The following is an 18,895-nucleotide window of genomic DNA, read 5'->3' as shown; positions in this document are numbered from 1 at the left end:
ACTACTTACTAATTCTGGCTGTAATCATACAGTTTGATTTGGTTATTTTGTTGTAGCACTTGGAGGTTTGTTTTTTACTGTTACAGTTCTACTATTTGCTGTTTCATTTGCTTCTATTTGTTGCTGTCCTCCAACCTCTATTTTGATCCAAATTTGTCCTAGCAATGAGATGTCTATTGACGAGGACATAATTCAAGAGATAGCTAAGAAGTCATGTTTTATTTATGGGTTTACAGAAAGAAGTGTGGTAAAGTTCTGTGGCTTGTGTTATGCTGCAAATGTAAAAGAGGAGAACATTTGTTCATAATGTTCCTGAACAGTTTTAAATTTTGGCCTGGACAAACTATCTTGTTTCTTTACTTGGTATATATGCAGGGATCTTTCAAATTTTTATTGCCAGTTAAAAACATTTTTTACTTATGCCTTCTCTATGTTTCAATTTAAAGTTATTTTTTTAAATTTTCTGTTAGCATCACCATTATTCTTTTCAATTCCCTAGGTCTAATTCAGTGTTAAGTTTCATTGTTAAGCCATTGGGATGCCAGTGAAACTGTAGTTGTATTAGCATAAAGTCAGAATAGTGCACTGGTGGATCTCTCCCCATAGTCCTAATCTCATCAGGTATTTTGAGATACTTTCCTGTCATTGCCAATGTTTGCAGCTCTACTTGAATTACTACCATCTGTGAATTTCAGAAAAAAATTATTATTGAAGGTACTAAGTGATATTTGAACTAGAGTAAAAAAAAACCAAAACAAAACACCTACACCTAGCAGCTTCAATAAATGATCTTTAATAATATTTTAGCTATATTTTTGTAACCCAGAATGTAGATGTTATTTTTTTTCATAGCCACCTTGGACAAACATTATTCTATGCATTACAATTATGAATAGACTTTCCAATTGTATAGGATACTGTGTTAAATAACGTACTAAGAGCCAAAGATAACTGCTCTTTTATCAACAATTTTTGCAATAATTTTTTAATAAATGTTATATTTCTCAAACATGATCTTTTCATTATAAATCTATGCTTCTTGTTGTTTGTGGTTCTAATATCCTATAGATGAATTCGTACCTTTTTTTTCTGTAAAAGGTTGTTTCATTATTTTGTAAAGTAGAATAGTCTGTAAAGCTGTAGGACTTTTTCTCCAGTTTCTAATTTTCTTCCTCTTTTCATGTCATGTCTTCAATGACAACTGGAAGGTGTTGAGATAGAGTTACATAGGTACCTTCAGGACACCTATCACAAGCCCCTGTCACTTCTTTTTACCCATTCACACTTTTTCTTAAGGCAGAACAACTTAAGAGCAGATATTTTTCTGCTGCAGGAAGCAATCAATGAGCAAGAAGCAAAGAAAAACAGTGAGTTTCATGTTGTAGCAATTCCCTGTAAGAAGAGCAGAATAGTCTGCACCCAAACAGGAAAAACTATCCCCTTTTTTCCTTAGTAGTTCTTAAAAACTTATCAACAGATGAGGAAAATGATAATTTAGAGTTTTAGAGGCAAAGACTCAAGATGTTGTCATCTGTGTTTCCAGATAGATTACGCTCTGCCCCTTCTTTCCATTTTTCTTCAAGAATGTGAAGACAGCTGTGACAAGACACAGTAGACTACAAAAAATGAAGAGAAGTGGTTTTTTCTGTGTTGAATAAGTATGGCTAATTTACGTTTCTTTTAACTATGTTTACCAAGAGTGACAGAATGCAGTGTGATGAAATGCAGACACCTAAGACCATGAGTCTGCATGACATACTACATTTTTAGATTTATCAAGTTGGATCTGGGTACAAATTTGGGCAGGGCTATCACGGCACTGGGTAATGCAACTGGAATGAATTTTCTAGAAGTGCATTGTGTATTCATAGCATTATATGGTAAGGTAGATTAATGTGGATTTACTGGTTTACCAGCTTGGGTCACCACTTGCTACAGTAGTTATGCACTATGTGTCATTTTGTTGTGTAGATACCACATTGTCTTTTATCACCAGGTAAAATAATTTTAAAACAGAAGTCATACTCATCACAAAGTAGAGCCTCACCTTCATAATTTCTCAAGACTTTCTTAAAACTACACCCAGAACCCAACCAATTTTCTAGACTGAGTCTACTGAGGAATAGCCGTTAAGTATCACTTGGAAGGTATCAATTCAGTCAGACAGTAGTTGAGAAAAGCAATTTATTTAGCAGTATGTCCAGGTAGAAGATGACTATGGCTCAAAGAATGACAGTAATACCAAAAACAGTAATGTATTGCTAACAGATGGATCAAAATCTCCAGAAAGATAGCCAGCCAGTACAGGCACTGAAATGGCTAACAAAAATATGGGGTTTTTTGGGTGAGAGCGTTCCTTCTAGCATGTAATAGCTATTATCTGTCAAGCTTCATGTTAGAGTGGAAGACTGACTGTATTCAATTTATCAACCAGATTCTTCAGATGTGCTTTAAAATGGCTTTAACTTTTTATAGAATTAAATGCAGAGATACTCACTGAGAATTGCAAGGTTGCAGAGCAATGCAAGGGGACAGAGATTCTGGTGAGAGGAGTAGAAAGCCCCAATATGTGGTAATAGAATAAATGAATGAAGTGTAAAAATATTGTTTGGGTCTGTTTGTGTCTGTCTACACGTAACTATATCCAGCATATATTTATACAGTGTCTCTATAGAGCCGTGCAGATACCTAGATGTAAAACATAGACTGTCTGCTGAGATTTTTTTATTCAATTACTTTTATCTTTTGTAGTAACAGAATCTGGGTGATTTCTGGAATCACAGTACATTGATCTAATCAGCATCAGATAAGGGAAGATGTTAGGAGAAGCCGAATGGCCAACTCTATCTTTCTATGGCAGGATTGTTCTTTGAAGAGCAGTGGAGAAGAACCAGGAGTCTTTATTTTAATAAGTAAAATCTATCACAGGAGATTCTTGGAGAGTTTCTAAGATTGCCATACATCAGGATTTACATCTGAAACTGTGTCTTTCTAATTTTGGAAAGCAGCTAAAAGTATCCTGGTCCAAGCAAGTCTATATAGACAATAGAAAAATTATCCAGTGTTTGAGCACAGACATCTAACCATGAATCTTAGACATACAATTGGATAGGCAAGATAAATATGGAGTAAATATGCTTATATGCTGTCTGTGGCAGATTAGCCAATTCTTTTTGTACTCCAGAAATCTAAATTAACTTATAAAAAAAGTACAAGTGAAGATCAGTTTTGAAATGTAAGTTCAGTGTCAGAAAAATGTCATATCACTCTCTACATATCAATTGAGAAAATTTACATTCAGTATTATCTATTGAATTACATTTTGGATCATAATTTGCTTAATTTTTCTTTACAAAGATTTTTTAAGTTTACTAGGAATGTGTCCTCAATTACTGTAGATTTCTGAAACTTTGAAAGTCTTAAGTTTTGCTTAAAAGACTACACAGTTAAAAAAATCCAAACAATTTCTGTTTGGAACTGCCAGATTGGCTGGCAATCTGTTCTTGAGTGTTGACTTTCCAAATATTACTCTTTGGATACTTCTTCAGATTATTTGAATTTAAAAAAATTGTAAACGTCAGAATCAGCAGCAGATTCTTGTTAACTTATTTGTAGAATGTTTGATGAAGTAAATATAGAACAACAAGTTGGTCCAATATTTTATAGCTTCGTATCTACCAAACTCTGAAGGCTGGCTACCTATAGATTTTATTAGGTGGACGACTTTCATAGATGGAACACTGGAACAGGCTGCCCAGGGGGGCTGTGGAGTCTCCTTCCTTGGAGGTCTTCAAGACATACCTGGACACGTTTTTGTGCGACCTGATCTAGGTGGACCTGCTTCTGCAGGGGAGTTGGACTTGATCTCTAAAGATCCCTTCCAACCTCTACCATTCTATGATTCTGTGGACCAACAAAATTTTTTTAGTATGTCTGCTAGATGATTATTCAAATGAATGAAAGAACATTTGGAATACAAACCATATTGTGGAGGAAAGTATATATTAAAGAAATTGCATATTATCTACTGCTAAACAAAAGAAAAATTGAGTATTGTGAAAAGATTGTGCAAAATTAAGAGTCTTTGCTTTTAAACATGTAAGACATAGGCCTTGCATAAGAGATTGGAAAGTTATAGAATTTATCGTGAGTGTGAGTGGTAAATCCATAACATTAGAGAGTGTTTTCATTTAGTAATCTTATTCTGGTTTATTTTATTTTTAAACATCATTCCAAATCACATTTTCATTACTTACGCTGTTATTCCACACATACATATTTATTTTATTGTTCTTTTTCTTTTCATATTTTCTTTATTATTCATAATTCTTTTTTTATTATTTGATGGTACTTTATAGTCTGTAGACTATTGAGCAATCTAGAGTTTATTCATTAATATGAAGTTAAACAGCTTTTGTAATCAGTACAGTAATATATACTCTAAAAATAAATTTTTACTCGGGAAAAGTAGATAATAAATATGAAGGAAGAGTTCTATTAGGAGACAAATATTATATATAGGCATGTAAGTAATTAATGGTTTTATATGTATGTATGTGAATAACATGCATTGTGTTTGTATTGAATAAATTTTGCTTTTTTTCCCCCCCATATTTTTATGGATGATTTGCTAATGTTATTAACGAAAATATTATGTATATTAGCCATATACATATGTATATGATTGTTTAGCTACAACTGATCATTAAAATATTTATAATATATCTAATTTGTAACTGGTAATCACTGGTTGCATTATAGTCTGTGTTATTATGAGTGAACCAATTCTCTAACGTTAAAATCATATTTCAGTGCTAGTGTTTTGGATGTGCTTGGATGTTTTCTTAAAACATGTTTCTTTCTTAAAACATTGAAGGACTTGTACTGTGTATGTCGCTGACATATCTGTGAATAGATAGTGTAATAGGAGCATGAACCCTGAGAAGTCTATGTCAGTGGTCTTTATTTTTTCTCTTTATTATTCTGGGATACAACAGCAATGTTTGTACAGAGATGATGGGTGTCAGTTTTGCATTATTTAGTCTGTAAAGATTCTGGCATTGAATCGCTGGTTGTTGTTACTTTATCACGCAGTTAGCAGTGGCAGCATGATTGAGATCTTAAGCTTTCAGAGAATGCTCTAGTATCCTTATTGTCCTTCCAGACAGAAAATTAATTTGCTATACAGTGATATTAAAATAGAAAACAATGTTTAAATTATATTCTGGAGTGTTTTTCAAACATCTCTTGAGACACTACACTGGAATACTGGGATGAAGTCGCATCCAACTTAGTTATTTTATAACTGAAAACAGTCCCAGTATGTCCCATAAAACCTCATGAAATTAACCTAACAATGAAAAAAGTCTTTGGATACTAGGTGTATCTTGTGGAGTAAATAAAATGTAAGGGTGAATTTGAGATCATCTTATTTCTATTTCATACACTAAAGATTTCTCCACTCCTTATTAAAGAATTGAAATGCTCTGCAGGAGTAACCTGACTTTGTATATTCTCTGTATGTAAGACAAAATCCCAAAGAATAAAAATGATTCTGATTTGAATTTTTTAAAAATTCTAAAATTTTTCTTTTCTCTCCTTTTCTTTTCTCTTCTTTTCTTTTCTCTCCTTTTCTTTTCTCTCCTTTTCTCTCCTTTTCTTTTCTCTCCTTTTCTCTCCTTTTCTCTCCTTTTCTCTCCTTTTCTTTTCTCTCCTTTTCTTTTCTCTCCTTTTCTTTTCTCTCCTTTTCTCTCCTTTTCTTTTCTCTCCTTTTCTCTCCTTTTCTCTCCTTTTCTCTCCTTTTCTCTCCTTTTCTCTCCTTTTCTCTCCTTTTCTCCCCTCCCCTCCCCTCCCCTCCCCTCCCCTCCCCTCCCCTCCCCGATTGATAACTATTAAATCTGTTTGTAATGTATTTCAGTACTATTATTCTTTTATCCTTTTGTTTCATTACTCTAGATTTAACAGATCTTTTTTGTCAAGCATCTGTGTTTTACTTTGGGAGTGTTACACTATTCCTGAGTGCATTAGAAGTCAGAATGGTTAAAGGTCCACAGCCTGCACTCATCCTTTCCACAGCTTTGGTGACTTTTCATTACCAGTGGAAAGTCTCTGGTTTCATTTAAAAAAAAAAAAAACAAAAACCACAAGATAATGTCAGATAGTCACACTAAATTTGTCAAATGTGTCAATATTGTTCAACTCATTCAAGTACTAAAAGTGAAGCATCAGGAAAGAAACATTTTCAGTCTGAGAGGTGATGATGTAATGTAGCTAGTGAATGAGTGATTGTTTAGCAGTCATTTTCTTGCTTTTGTACAACAATATTTCATTGCAGTCAAAATCTTGTGTTCAGAGCAGAAGAGGGGTTTGTCTTTACTACAAAGATTTTGACTCACATTTCTGCAATTACACATCTTGTAGAGTAGGTATAGAGTTACAATTTACAAGTTCAGTAGATTTAAAGATTTAGGTCTGATTCTGTAATTTAATCGGTGCAGCAGTACATATGTCTATGGAGAGAATCACTAAAGGTAATGAGGGTTTTCAAATGCTGTACCGTTGGCTGCATGTTTGCAGGATCACAGTTTACAGACCAAACTCTGCACAACTGGACTCTATGGAAATGTTCCTGCCATATGCAATAGTAGCTCAATCAGATGTCAAATGCTAAACTTCCTGCTGAATTATTTTCATATTGGAATTATTAGCTTTTACTCCTCATAAATGCCAAATACAACTCAAAAGAATGCAGAATAGTTTCCCAACGTTTGCTATTAGAAGCTATATAAACTTCCAATAATTAAAACTGGAATAAAGGGCAAGTCCATTCTTTTTTAGGCCAGAACTGTTGAGGGAGAGTATGTGTGTCAGTGTGCAGGTGAATCATGTGAAATTAATTTGGATTTGTAACCGAATACGGTAGTTTTTTTCTGTATTTACCCGTTTATTGCTTTAGTTGCTGTTAGCTGCCTTCTGAAATGGTTAGCAGTTGTTTCCTTGTTTTTCTAAAGGATTTGTTGTAGTATTTCAAAGAATTGAATAAAATAATGTTGAAATGAGAACATAAAATATGTAGTTAAATGAGGCTTTTTGCTCGTTTTCTATCTGCAAATGAAAAGCATAGCAAATTGGAGAGCTCCTAAAACCAGCATAGAACATTCACTTCTGAAGTTATGTTCCTTTGGCAAGGTGCATGGAAAAGTTTGGGAAAAAAATCTCCATAAGTGCTGGCAAAATTTCTAGGAATGTCAGAAAAAAATTCAGAATGTTGGCGTAAGAATTCTTTAAAAATCCTCACTTATTCACATGTGAAATGAAAGTTAAAAAGCATCTGTCCTATGCACACTGACTAAATAAAACTGAATAATTGTATTTATCAAGGTACACATTTTTGTAAAGAGAACAGATGACTGTGCTTGGCTTTCTGTGTTATTTATTCCACTGCAATAGAACATTGTGTTTGAATGTGGGCATATTTTGGGAAAAAAAATCCCACCAACCACCAAAAAAACCAGTGAACATAAAAGAAGAAAATAGTAAAGTTTTCAAAGATGATGATGTAATTTCCAACATTAGATTTTTAAGACTAAATATCTTTAATGCAATAGGATCCATACAATTTTTTCACTCACCCTAGTGTAGGTAAGGTTGAAGATCCTGTAGAATTTTTACGACTATACCTATTTTTTTTTCACTTGGAAGAAAAGTATGCATTTTAAGGTTCTAATCCTGTAAGCATTTAGTCATACTGAAATTAAAATGGGTTTTATATAAACCAATTTAGTTGCTCATAAGACTGTACTGGACTGTTTACAGGAACAGAAGAGTCATTAAAAATTGTAAATGGAATTACTTTTATTTGCTTAATTTGTTTGTTTTTCATTCTACAACCAAATGTAGCTACTCTTCAGTGAAAACAGATAGGAATCTTATTTAAAAAAATGAAAATCAGTCTTGTGTGGCTCAGAAATTATTACACTTTAAAAAATGATAATATATGAATTCTATTTCACAATCTAAAATGAGCACTTTTGTTAATAATAATGATGAAAAAACTTGAATCTCGTCATTCCCTATCATTATTTTTTCTTTTGACTATGGGTGTACCATCATACTGTTTGTTTATTGCAATCTTATTTGTTTCACACCCAGTGCTGTTAAAAGTAAGAACTAGATACATGATATCATTACTGTGATTTACAGTCAGTAGAATTCCTAATTGATTTGGTCCTTTATGTTGAACAGTTCGGGCCGTGGTACTTGCCTTGATAATGAGCCTCCCAAGCGTGACTTTCTTTATCCAGCTGTGGCCCCAGGTCAGGTGTATGATGCTGATGAGCAGTGTCGCTTCCAGTATGGAGCAACATCCCGCCAATGTAAATATGGGGTAAGAAGTCTTAATCCTTATGCTGAGTGTTCTGCTTAGTCATTTGTATATATTCCTTTATAATATAAATCTTAAGTTAGATGCTGTAGTGGATTATAGATTTCCCATAGTATGTCTGGTGCTATCATATGTAAGCAAAGGGTACGTTTTAATCCTTATGCTGCATCTTTTGCTTGAGTCATTTGTGTGTACTATACACCAAAATGAGTTGGTAACCACAAGCTGGGGAAAGCAGTCTTTATTTTTAGGAAAAAAGGAGCCTAGAACACTTGATCCTGCTCCCTATAAAGTGTACTACAGAATTCTCTCTGATTTGACTAAAATGAGGCCAGGTTCATGTTGTATTAATCTTGAACATTAAATTCATTATGTTGGCTTTAGCTTTTCAATTTAAAGCTACATTTTGAAATTACCTTTTTACTTGTATTGATTTGTTAGGTCTGGCTTTTTTTTTCCTTTTTTTTCTCCTGACATTGAGTTCATTGTTTCTCACATTATTCAGATCTCTTTTTGAAAGATGCATTGTGGTTACAGAAACAGATGAATATGGAGCTAGATAGGTGAAAGAATACTGAAAACCTAAGTGTTAGCACAGGTTCTACTGTAAATACCAGTGTGCAATAATTAAGGTAAATAAATTTACAGTAGAAAGAAAAACCTGCACACTTAGGCCATTGTGCGATAAGCATTGTGCTGAAAATCTTGCAGCCAAAAGTATGTAGTAAAAGGATACATTCTCTTGTGGTGTCACTAATCAGCTGAGGCTAAATCAAATAAACCTTGAAAACTTATCTAGTGGTTTAAAAGTAAATAGTTTTAATATTATTTTAATATTTATTCAAATAGAACAATTTTACCACTGACTTTATATTCTGTTTACTTCTTTAAAGGCTAGCTATGAAGAAAGTCCATTTCAATGTCCCTGGGGTGATGAATACAGTATTATTCTTGGGATGCCTCTTTGGCAGATTACAGTGTGCAAAGGATTTACAACTTGTAGCTGGCTGACTAGCTCACTGGATCTTCTACTCCTGATCACTCATCAAACCTCTTTTGGTCTTTATTGTTCCTCTTTTAAGTTCTCACTTCCCACCACTAGTCTTTAAAGGCCCTGTTTCCTGTCACTGCATCAAACTTGTTCTTTTTCTTTCTTTTATTTTTTTCTTATGAATTCTCACCACACACACTCTTCTGTTTTCAGACTAAGGAAACCTGCAGGTGTTTAATCCATGATTTATAGCACAGCCTTTGGAAATATACTGCATTTTAAATTAAATTGGAGAGTTAATAATGTGCAAAACTTGGCTTTTCCATGTGTTATTTTTTTTGACACTGTTAAGCCACGTAATCTTTGTTGTGATGATCATGCAGCATGGTACACTGTCTTTCTTAAACCAGTTTCTAAACCACAAACAATTGGAAGAAATGAAGATGTGTAGTACCTGTACTCTCTTTTAATTTTTTGTTGAGATTCCCTTATAATTACAAAAAAGTGGTCAACAGTTTATTGAAGCATTAAAAGAAGCTATGAGTTCATGTGACTGGCCTTCTAAATTGATACAATATATTCTGTTCCATTGGTGTGCCACCAATGACAAAGTAATTTATAAGTCTCAGGAAAAAAACTTCTGTTTTTAATAACAGGATTCAGACCGCATGTGTTAATATAAGAGGTTATTGTCTGACAAAATCCACTTTAAGAAGTTGTATCAGTTTAAAATAGCATCTACATTTAAAATATTTTCTGCTATGGCCATAATGCCCTGAGAATGCGATCGTGATGATTATGATTGTTTGGATTTCAAGTGTTAATTTTGAAGGGGGAAAAAAAAGATCTTTGGAAGCTGGTAGGGCAGATGTAAAATATCCACACAAGAGAGATCTGTTAATACATGAAAGAGTTTTTACAACCGAGTAGTGGAACTAGATCTAAATACCAGGAAAAGCTAAGTTGAATACCGTGCTCGACTATTTCATTATCAGAAGTAAACAGTCTGTGCTTTGGATATTCCTATTTGATATTCCCATTAACGTGCAGATTGCATTAATAGTTCATTTCTCTTATTCTGACAGACACGTGCAGATATGAATTGAAGAGCAGTAATAATCTCTAATTATCAGTGGACCTAGTTTATAGACTAACTTCTTTTTATCACTTCTTTTAGCTGTTTTTACTTGAAGTGCCTAATAGAAAAGGTGTGGAGCAGGTTTTCCAACGTGAGGTTTAGTCACCCAGAAGGAAATAAAGTCTAAACCAAAAGGAAAATATCAGTGAAAATTGCTTGTATTTTTCCCATGCTGTTTAGTGACTTGTGGTGGTGGGATGTGACAAGAGAAACAGTCAAACTCTCAAATCAAAGGCCAAAAATGTTACAAAGTCTCCTTTGGGCTCTGATGTAGCTGTGGAGATGGTGTTTTTAAGGGAACTTGGAAAATCTTCGTGTTCTTTGTAATTCTATCTTAAATGTCTTGCTAGCCTTTACAAAAATTACCTCTTTCAAACATCTAACTTTAATGTTAATCTATGTTCTCTGAAAATGTATTTCTTCATCCATTCCCTCAGTATGTTTATTTTAAACACTTTGTTGCTTTTGATCATGGATGATGTTCTAATTCCGCAAATAACTTTGCATGTTTAAGTACCTGAAGCCTTTCTCACTTAGGAACTTGAAGCTGAAATACATAGAGAGATGTTTGAATAATTAAGGCTTCAGAACTGAAGTATTCAAGGGGCTGCAACTTTCTGCCTTGCTCTGTGTGTGCTTGCTGACAAGGAGACAAGTTGACCTTAAAAGGAGCTCTTTGGTAGATGTTATGATACTATTGTGAGTTCTAGACCTAATTAAACTGTTTAGTCACTTATGGACAGAACTGTTCCAACAAAGGATTTGTGGCTGTTGGTTAGATGTACCGGTTGTTGTTCAGCGCATCAAGTTGGATGAGAGTTCAGAGATGCTTTAGGTCCTTGAGCTTAAAAAACAGAAGTACTTATTAGCAAGTAGACAGTGATGCTGCTAATTTTACATGTGCATTGTTCTTTATACTGTACATAATTTCTGATATAGGAGAAATTTTAGAGAATATAAGTGAAGAAATGGCTATTTTGAATTAAGAATTGAGAGGCAAAGTCTCAAGCTACCTAAGTATTTCATTTTTAGCATGTATTTTCAGATTCAAGAGAACATTAAATTTATGGCTTACAATGAGCCAAATTATAACGATGGAAATGTCACCATTTAGTACCAATGCATAGCTTTTTCCTAAAGACAGTACATGCTTTCAGGTATTTTGCTGTATTCACTGCAGTGGGAGATTTTGAGGTTATTAGGAACAGTGATAGTTCCTGTCCATTTATGAAGCTACTGTATTTGCAACATCTAGGGTGATGCAGTGTGAACTCAATCCTTTTTTTTTTTTTTCAGTTGAATGTAAGGAGATATTTTTTCATTGACTCCTTACCTCCTTAGTCTTTGAGCATCTGCCTAATAACAGTTGACTGTTGGCTGTCTCTGGGTTAACTCAGGAAAGAATTCACTTTGAATTTCTCTGTTTTATGAGTTTCAATAATACCTCGGGTATGTCTGACTGTAACTTACAGATTTTGTGGTTCTAAATAATGCTTTGCTTTAGAGCTGGTCCCCACATTTCTAGGACAGAGGCTAAAACCTCAGACATTTTAAGAGCAGTTAATACTTTATGCATATGGTTAATATTGCTGTGGTGTATTTTATGACCTGTGAAGCTGTTGGCTGCTAGCATGGGTTTCAGAGATAGTGCCTGACAATGCTTTGGTATATTTTTTTTCATGGTATGCTTTCCCACCACCATGGGTATCAATAAATATTTTGAGTAGGAGGAAGAGGGGACAAGCTGTTGTTTCCTTTCCATACATGGCTTCACTGAAATAAAGAGGACAATTCTTTGTATTTCACACTAGAGTTTAACACTTGGATAATGTATTTTAGCTGATGACAGGTAGCCCTCTTTTTTTGTCATGGTCTTGTGTTTGCAATTAAGTTCTCCAGTTAGTTTGCCAATGAAAACAGCTTTATACTCAAATACCAGTTTTTATTAACATTTTTTGTTAGTGCATTTTGGAGGACAGATAGAGTTCAAACTGTGAACTTACTGCTTGTAAACAGGCAGAATGAAGATATATTCTCAGAATAAGGAGTCCCTCTGCTCCCTTCTGTAACTCCCTTGCATTAGTTGTCTCTGGGAAGTTTTTAATGAGTTACAGGGGATTGGCCATAAAGTTAATTACCATTAATGGAGAATTCCAGGGGAAAGTGCTGACTGCAGAAATACAAGATATGCAATTGTCATACCTTCACTGCTTCGTAGTTTCCCACAAGCCAGCACAGAGGCAGAGTAGTTTAATGAAACCGAGTTAGTAATGTCCAAAGCAAAGCAGCAGTTATCAGTTTTCAGATCCTGAAGAATAAACAAACACAACAGTCCTACAGTATTCTTCTAGGGCTAAATAACCCAACTTAAAATTGGCCGTTGTAATTAGATGACACAAACTTTAATGTTAATTAATTAACCTGTCACTTTTTTAAATGAAACACTGCTCTGATTTAATCCAGTTAAATAACAGAAAGTATTAAACTTCTAGAGTTTTTATAGGAAAGTGGAAGCAGATTCTGGAAGATGTTTTTTCAGAAGGAAAGGCAGAGAAGTCACTGATGTGTCTTTGCACTAGAGCTACCAGTTTTCTTTTGTTCCCTAACCCATAATATGAGTAGGTTTGTGCATTCAGTTAAATCTGTACACTGTACTTTTCAACTCACTGGAAGGTGACTTCTTTTCCCTACAACTTCACACATCATGCTATGGCTAAGTTTCTTTATACTTGATGTCTGTTAACAGAGCATAAGTAGTCAGATCAGATGGATTTATGTTATGGTGCTCACAAATTGGTGTTAAAAATATGTGTAGGCCAGGACACAAATTGAAGATCCTGGTATTTTACTCTGTCATTTTTATCAGTCTTTCCATTATTTTTTATTTCATAAGGTCTTGCCAGTGAAAACCTCGCATAACTGTTGTGCATGCCTTTTGCATTTAGAATTATTAAAACTTCAAGTTTTTTCTTGTATAAGGGCTTACAGGATCATGCTTTAATTAAGAACATTTGAAAGACTTAACAGCATTACTCTTAAAGTGAGTTTTGTTCCTTCTTTTTTTAAAGAATGGGTTGTATATAGCCAAGGGAAATCCCAGTCCTCTTTCTGAATCCAAAGTAGTTTTACATCCTTTTTGTACCTTTTTCTAATAAGTTGCTGTAGTCAACTTTCTTCTTTCCTAGGATGATCTTATCTCCAAACTGCATATCTCTTTCTCTTTCTCTTTCTCTTTCTCTTTCTCTTTCTCTTTGTTTCCCTTTCCCTTTCGCTTTTTCTTCTCTTTCACAAGAAACATAGATGTAACACCAATGTGCCTGGTTGTTATGCAAACTGTTTAAAAAGCACAAGGAGAAGCTCACGATCAAAGTGGGAGTGCGCTAGGTGACAGTAGAAGCAACAGTGAGATTCCAGATACTGGCACGTGGTTTGAATAAAGATGGGATAGTTGGTGTGGGTTTGAAAGGGAGATGCTACTTGGAGATGATTGACCTTGTGGGGTTTCTGTAGTTTCCATAAGGTTCACATAAGCACCCAATATTTAGGAAAGAACGCGGGTAACATTATACAAATGTAAGACTTAAGCTTTGAGTTCAATTTCATATTCTTTCAGCATGTTGCAATTCATAACATACCCCACCACTTAATGAGCATTTGGTAGTGGAGCACTAAAATGGTGAGTTTTGGGTGCTTATCTGAACTAAACTTTGAGCTTTCTGAAGTTCACCCATAATTATAGTCTTCTGATTTTAATCACGTTGCTAGCAATATTTCAGCAGTGAGGATGAAAATACCCTAGGTTGATGCTTTTCATGTCTGAAGTGTCAGTTACAATTCAGGCTAATTATTTTTATGCTCTGTTTTAGCAAATGCTCATCAAGAGGTGCAGCATACTATAGATTAACCATGCTGAAGTAACATAAAGTCCTAGTTAACATTTTAAACTTCAGTGAAAAAAAATGAAGCTCCGAAATTGTCATAGTTTAATATACATTGTGAATGTATTTCCCATCTTTTATTTTTTTAAAAATATTATAGGTCAAACTACTAACTATTGTTGGAGACATTCATTAGTGTTTAAAACATTAGGAACAGCACAGGAATTTGATCTTTGCTCATATTACTGAGTTTTCATTGTGCTGTAGTGTTACCATTTGTGATGATTATGATGTAGGATGCTTAGATATTATGTAATTTGAAATGCCTATATGTAGCTGCATGACACAACAGAAAAAGGCTCCATCATTGATAACACTTAGGCAAAAGGAAGATAATTTGATTTGCTGTTTTTTTTCTCTAGATGGGTTCAGCTTTGTTTAATTTACTGCAAATACAAGCATCCGAATTCCAAACTGAAGTCATGGAGCCCTAAGATACACCGTTACAGGTTGTCATCTATCTTGTCTTGATCTTGTGAAAGGCCTCAACTTCAGTTTATGTTTCCTGGATTTTTAAAACACTTTCCCTTGTTTGCTTTACAAATTAGTAGTTACTAACTCCACATATTTGGAGACTGACTTTGAGGTCATAGATTAATTTTCAGATTATGCTTCTTTCACTTAGTTTCAGTAAATTTTTCACACAAAATTAATGTTGTAAAACAATAAGTTAGCTTCATTCTGTGTCTGCCAATAAAGAAAAAGCTACCCTAAAGGGTCCTCTTATGTTGATGGGTGGTTGTGAGTGGGTGGATTTGCTTGCATTCATGTGTTTGTGTATGTGTAGAATAAAAAGCAGTATACTTTCTAGTAGTAATATTGGGTCTGACCGTTCCAGGGCAGTTCCATATGTGCTTTAAAGATTTGCTTGCTAAAAACAGTTGGTTGGAGATGTTACAGATGGGATGGCAGTAGTAAGGAAATAGCTAAAATCAATAACTATGAAACTAAGGTAGTACCAGGTAGAGTTGAGCTGGAGAACAGAAAACTTCATTCACCTTAGAATTTCTCTGTTAACTTTCCAAAATCAGCTGACAATAAAGAAGACGTGGCCATAGTACCACCTGGTATAATTCAATTTTCATTAAGTGAAATAACAGCACAGATGGATTTTCCACATCTTTTTAGATATCTTATTTGTTTTCAAATGACTATGAATGTTGTCTTTCATTTCATGTACAGGGTGATGGAGAATGTACTTCAGATTCTACTCTTTCATTTAAATACAAAACAGCAAGAGAAAGTAAATAACTTCTTAAATAAGTTTGGATGTGTCTAAAAGAAATTACAAATATACTTCAATTTCTCATTTTTAATGTAAATTATCTGTAGCTAATAAACCCTCTGTGTTTCATGTAGTTTTCTGTAAGGAAATATTCTGTTGGTTTTGGGATATTGTACATCTTTCTGAAACAGAACTCCTTTCTGATTTAAGCTGAGGTTTTTGCTCAAATATTAATAGTATGATCAAGCCCATAGTAGTTTTACATTACTTTTCGTTTTGTCTTTAGGGATTTACTGAGGCAAGCTCCTGCTGAAATTAAGATCTGAATAAAGACTACCAGACTATGTCTGTAACACTATATAGTTTTGATGTAGTGCTTTTCATTCTATCTCCTAAAGCAGTTTAGGAAGAAGGAAAATATTTTTCTCACTTTGTGGAGTAGGAAGGTGAGCTGACATGCTTAGAATCGTCTTGCAAACAGATGAATGCCTGAAACAGTTTTGGAGTGTTATATCCTGTATTTCACAAGATTCAGCTGATTATTTGTTTGGAATTTTGTCTATGTGATATTAGTTCAGTGAATTTGAAAGAGTCTAGTGGCAAAAAGAAGTCTGAGTATACAGAAACAATCCTGTAGGAAGGAAATTGTTAAATACTTTCGTTTGCAGATATGTTAGCCTGGCAATGAAATATATCTTTTAATAATTACTTACCCTTATATTTTAAAATCTAGATTGTATACTTATGTAGGTATATAAAAAGCAAAATTCTGCACATAACCTCTGGAGCATAATCCAGAACTCTGACCTCAAATGACCCTGAATTACAAATGTTTTCAAATTCTAGATAATTATCCAGTTATGATCTTTTGCTTCCGTCTGTATTGGAATAGTTGAATTCTTTGTTTCTTCAAATTTTTGGCTCTTCAGAATGTTGAGCCAAACTTTACAAAATCAACACAGCTGTTAATTTAAACATTTGAACTTGATCAGATGCAAAATAAACACAAGGTCACAAGTAGAATTGGTAGTGTCCCACTTTTAATTATGAGTTGACAATGTAAACCACACATAACACATGAGCAAATATATTACAATATTTTTACTCAACAAAACTCACAAGTAAATAAAATGTTAAAGAGTACATAAGCGAGCATTATGTGAGAAACATCTTGTACTGTGTCTGAAAGGAGCTATTTTTAGATTTTCACTTTGAAGTCCATGTGTATTGAAGGTTGGATTAATGGTTGATATAGATATGAATTTGACTTTTTGTTGAATTTTAGCACCTTAATGGCTGTGAAATTTGTAATCTATTTAACTTCAACAATCGTTTTTATATATCTTCTATTCTTTCCCTGCTCTATTTGATAGTTTAAACTATATATTTATTTGTGTGTATCTTAATCTGAAATGTTATTATCTGAATGGCAAAAGCAAGTGTATTATTCAGAGATTTAAGTAAATAAAAATTTATACCGTTTGGATTTATTTGGCAAAAAAAATTAACCTGAAAAGTAAGATAGTTCTACTTTGACTACAGGTATGCTTTTACAAGTGCCAATATTTCTTCTAAAAAGGGGATCAACATTTCACTTAAATTTTCATAGAGCCACTCACCAAATAGGACAATGTAGCTTAGGCCTAATTGTCAAAAATTTGATGAAAGCTACAGAAATCATCAGTACTCACTCATCATTTCTGACTATTTTGATATGGTATATTTTTAATGGATTCTTAAAAAGATACTTTGCTTCAATCATGAAATTTAATATGTTGTATTAACAATCCTGCAAAAAAGACACCAGCGGATTTTCAACTTGGAAAAGAATTTTGCCTTGCTCGAGAGCAGCTTTTGCTGTTAAAATGATACTACAGCTGATAAGGAATAATGTGTACATAAATCCATTTGTATATGCAGTACAATGCAAGAAACATGAAACTTAGGGTAAAATGTCACAATTATTCCTGTTGATGTGGAGAGAAAAGATAGGCTAGGTGCTAGGTACTCATTCATTTCCTTATAGTGTGTCAAATTAGTTTTCTCACACTGTCTTTTCCTTTTTGTTTTTTGTACCAAGGTCATAGAATCTATACAAGGATTATTTGCAGGATATGATTTTAGGGGGTTGGACTAGATGATCTCTTGAAGTCTCTTCCCACACCTGCCACACTGTGATTTCAAGCATTGGATTAAATGAAATGAAATAGCAGTGATATTGTAAGATCATCTTAAAGATCTGAATAGCTCTCTATCTTTTAAAAGATACTTGAAAATAGAAAAATTTCTATAAGTATGTTGTGAACTCTTCCGCAAGTCTGAAAGATTATTGTGTAAGTCATGTACTGTAAAAGTAAACCACTTCTGATTCCATCCTGCATACATAGCTAAATCCAAGAGCAACTGAAGCAACTATGAAGATTTCTAGTGGTCACTCAACTTTGGATCATGCTCACATTATGAATTTCAACCCTTAATGAATATCCAATGCCAATCAAACTGGCTTGATTTAAATGAGTAAAAGTGCAAAACCAAATGAGAAAATACAGTAGGAAAAAAGATTATTTGGAAACCTGTATGTTTTTAACTGTGACAACATATGGAAATAGAATAGACTAAATCATTTATGAAATACCAGCCACAAATTGAAAAAGTCTAAAGGAAATATTTTAGTATGTAGCTCAATTAGTGTCAAATAGATGTGCACTGTTTTACTGAGTGTTAGAGAAGATGAGTGTGAGTAGTCTGAGTTTAGAAACTTTGTTTTTAACTAAAAGAAACAAAAATAAGTGTTACTGTTCCGTATTTCAAAGATAATAGTATCCTTTTACCATGTAATTTTAAGGCATATAAGTAATGGAGATGCTACAGCACATCTGAAGACTACTTTTACTGCAACACTAAAATATACTAAGCCCTGTATTAACAGAAATTGAGAAAAAAGCAACTATAATATATTACTTGCATGACAGGTGTGAAAACCACATTCTTGTAGTCTACTTTAAAAACAAATTTGTGTTTACATGCGTGTATGAGAACTGGAAGCAATTTTAGTCTTTTATTCTGATCAACTTGCTTCTGCCTTCTTTCCTAGGAAGTGTGTAGAGAGCTCTGGTGCCTCAGCAAAAGTAACCGCTGTGTTACCAACAGCATTCCAGCAGCTGAAGGTACTCTTTGCCAAACAGGGAGCATTGAAAAAGGGGTAAGTACAAGTCATTTA

The 18,895-nt window shown here is 33.8% G+C and overlaps 1 protein-coding gene across 1 annotated transcript in view; it reads left to right on the top strand.

Annotated features, from left to right (window-relative positions):
• ADAMTS6 (ADAM metallopeptidase with thrombospondin type 1 motif 6) overlaps positions 1-18,895 on the top strand; it is a 139,578-nt gene that overhangs the window by 70,858 nt on the left and 49,825 nt on the right. Inside the window, exons 11-12 of the mRNA XM_062018097.1 lie at positions 8,245-8,386; positions 18,770-18,877. Of these exons, the coding sequence (XP_061874081.1) occupies positions 8,245-8,386; positions 18,770-18,877 (250 nt within the window). The remainder of the gene's footprint in view (positions 1-8,244; positions 8,387-18,769; positions 18,878-18,895) is intronic.

This window comes from Colius striatus, chromosome Z, assembly GCF_028858725.1.
Source record: "Colius striatus isolate bColStr4 chromosome Z, bColStr4.1.hap1, whole genome shotgun sequence".
Lineage (NCBI taxonomy): Eukaryota > Metazoa > Chordata > Aves > Coliiformes > Coliidae > Colius > Colius striatus.
This window is presented reverse-complemented; position numbering and strand designations above follow the sequence as displayed.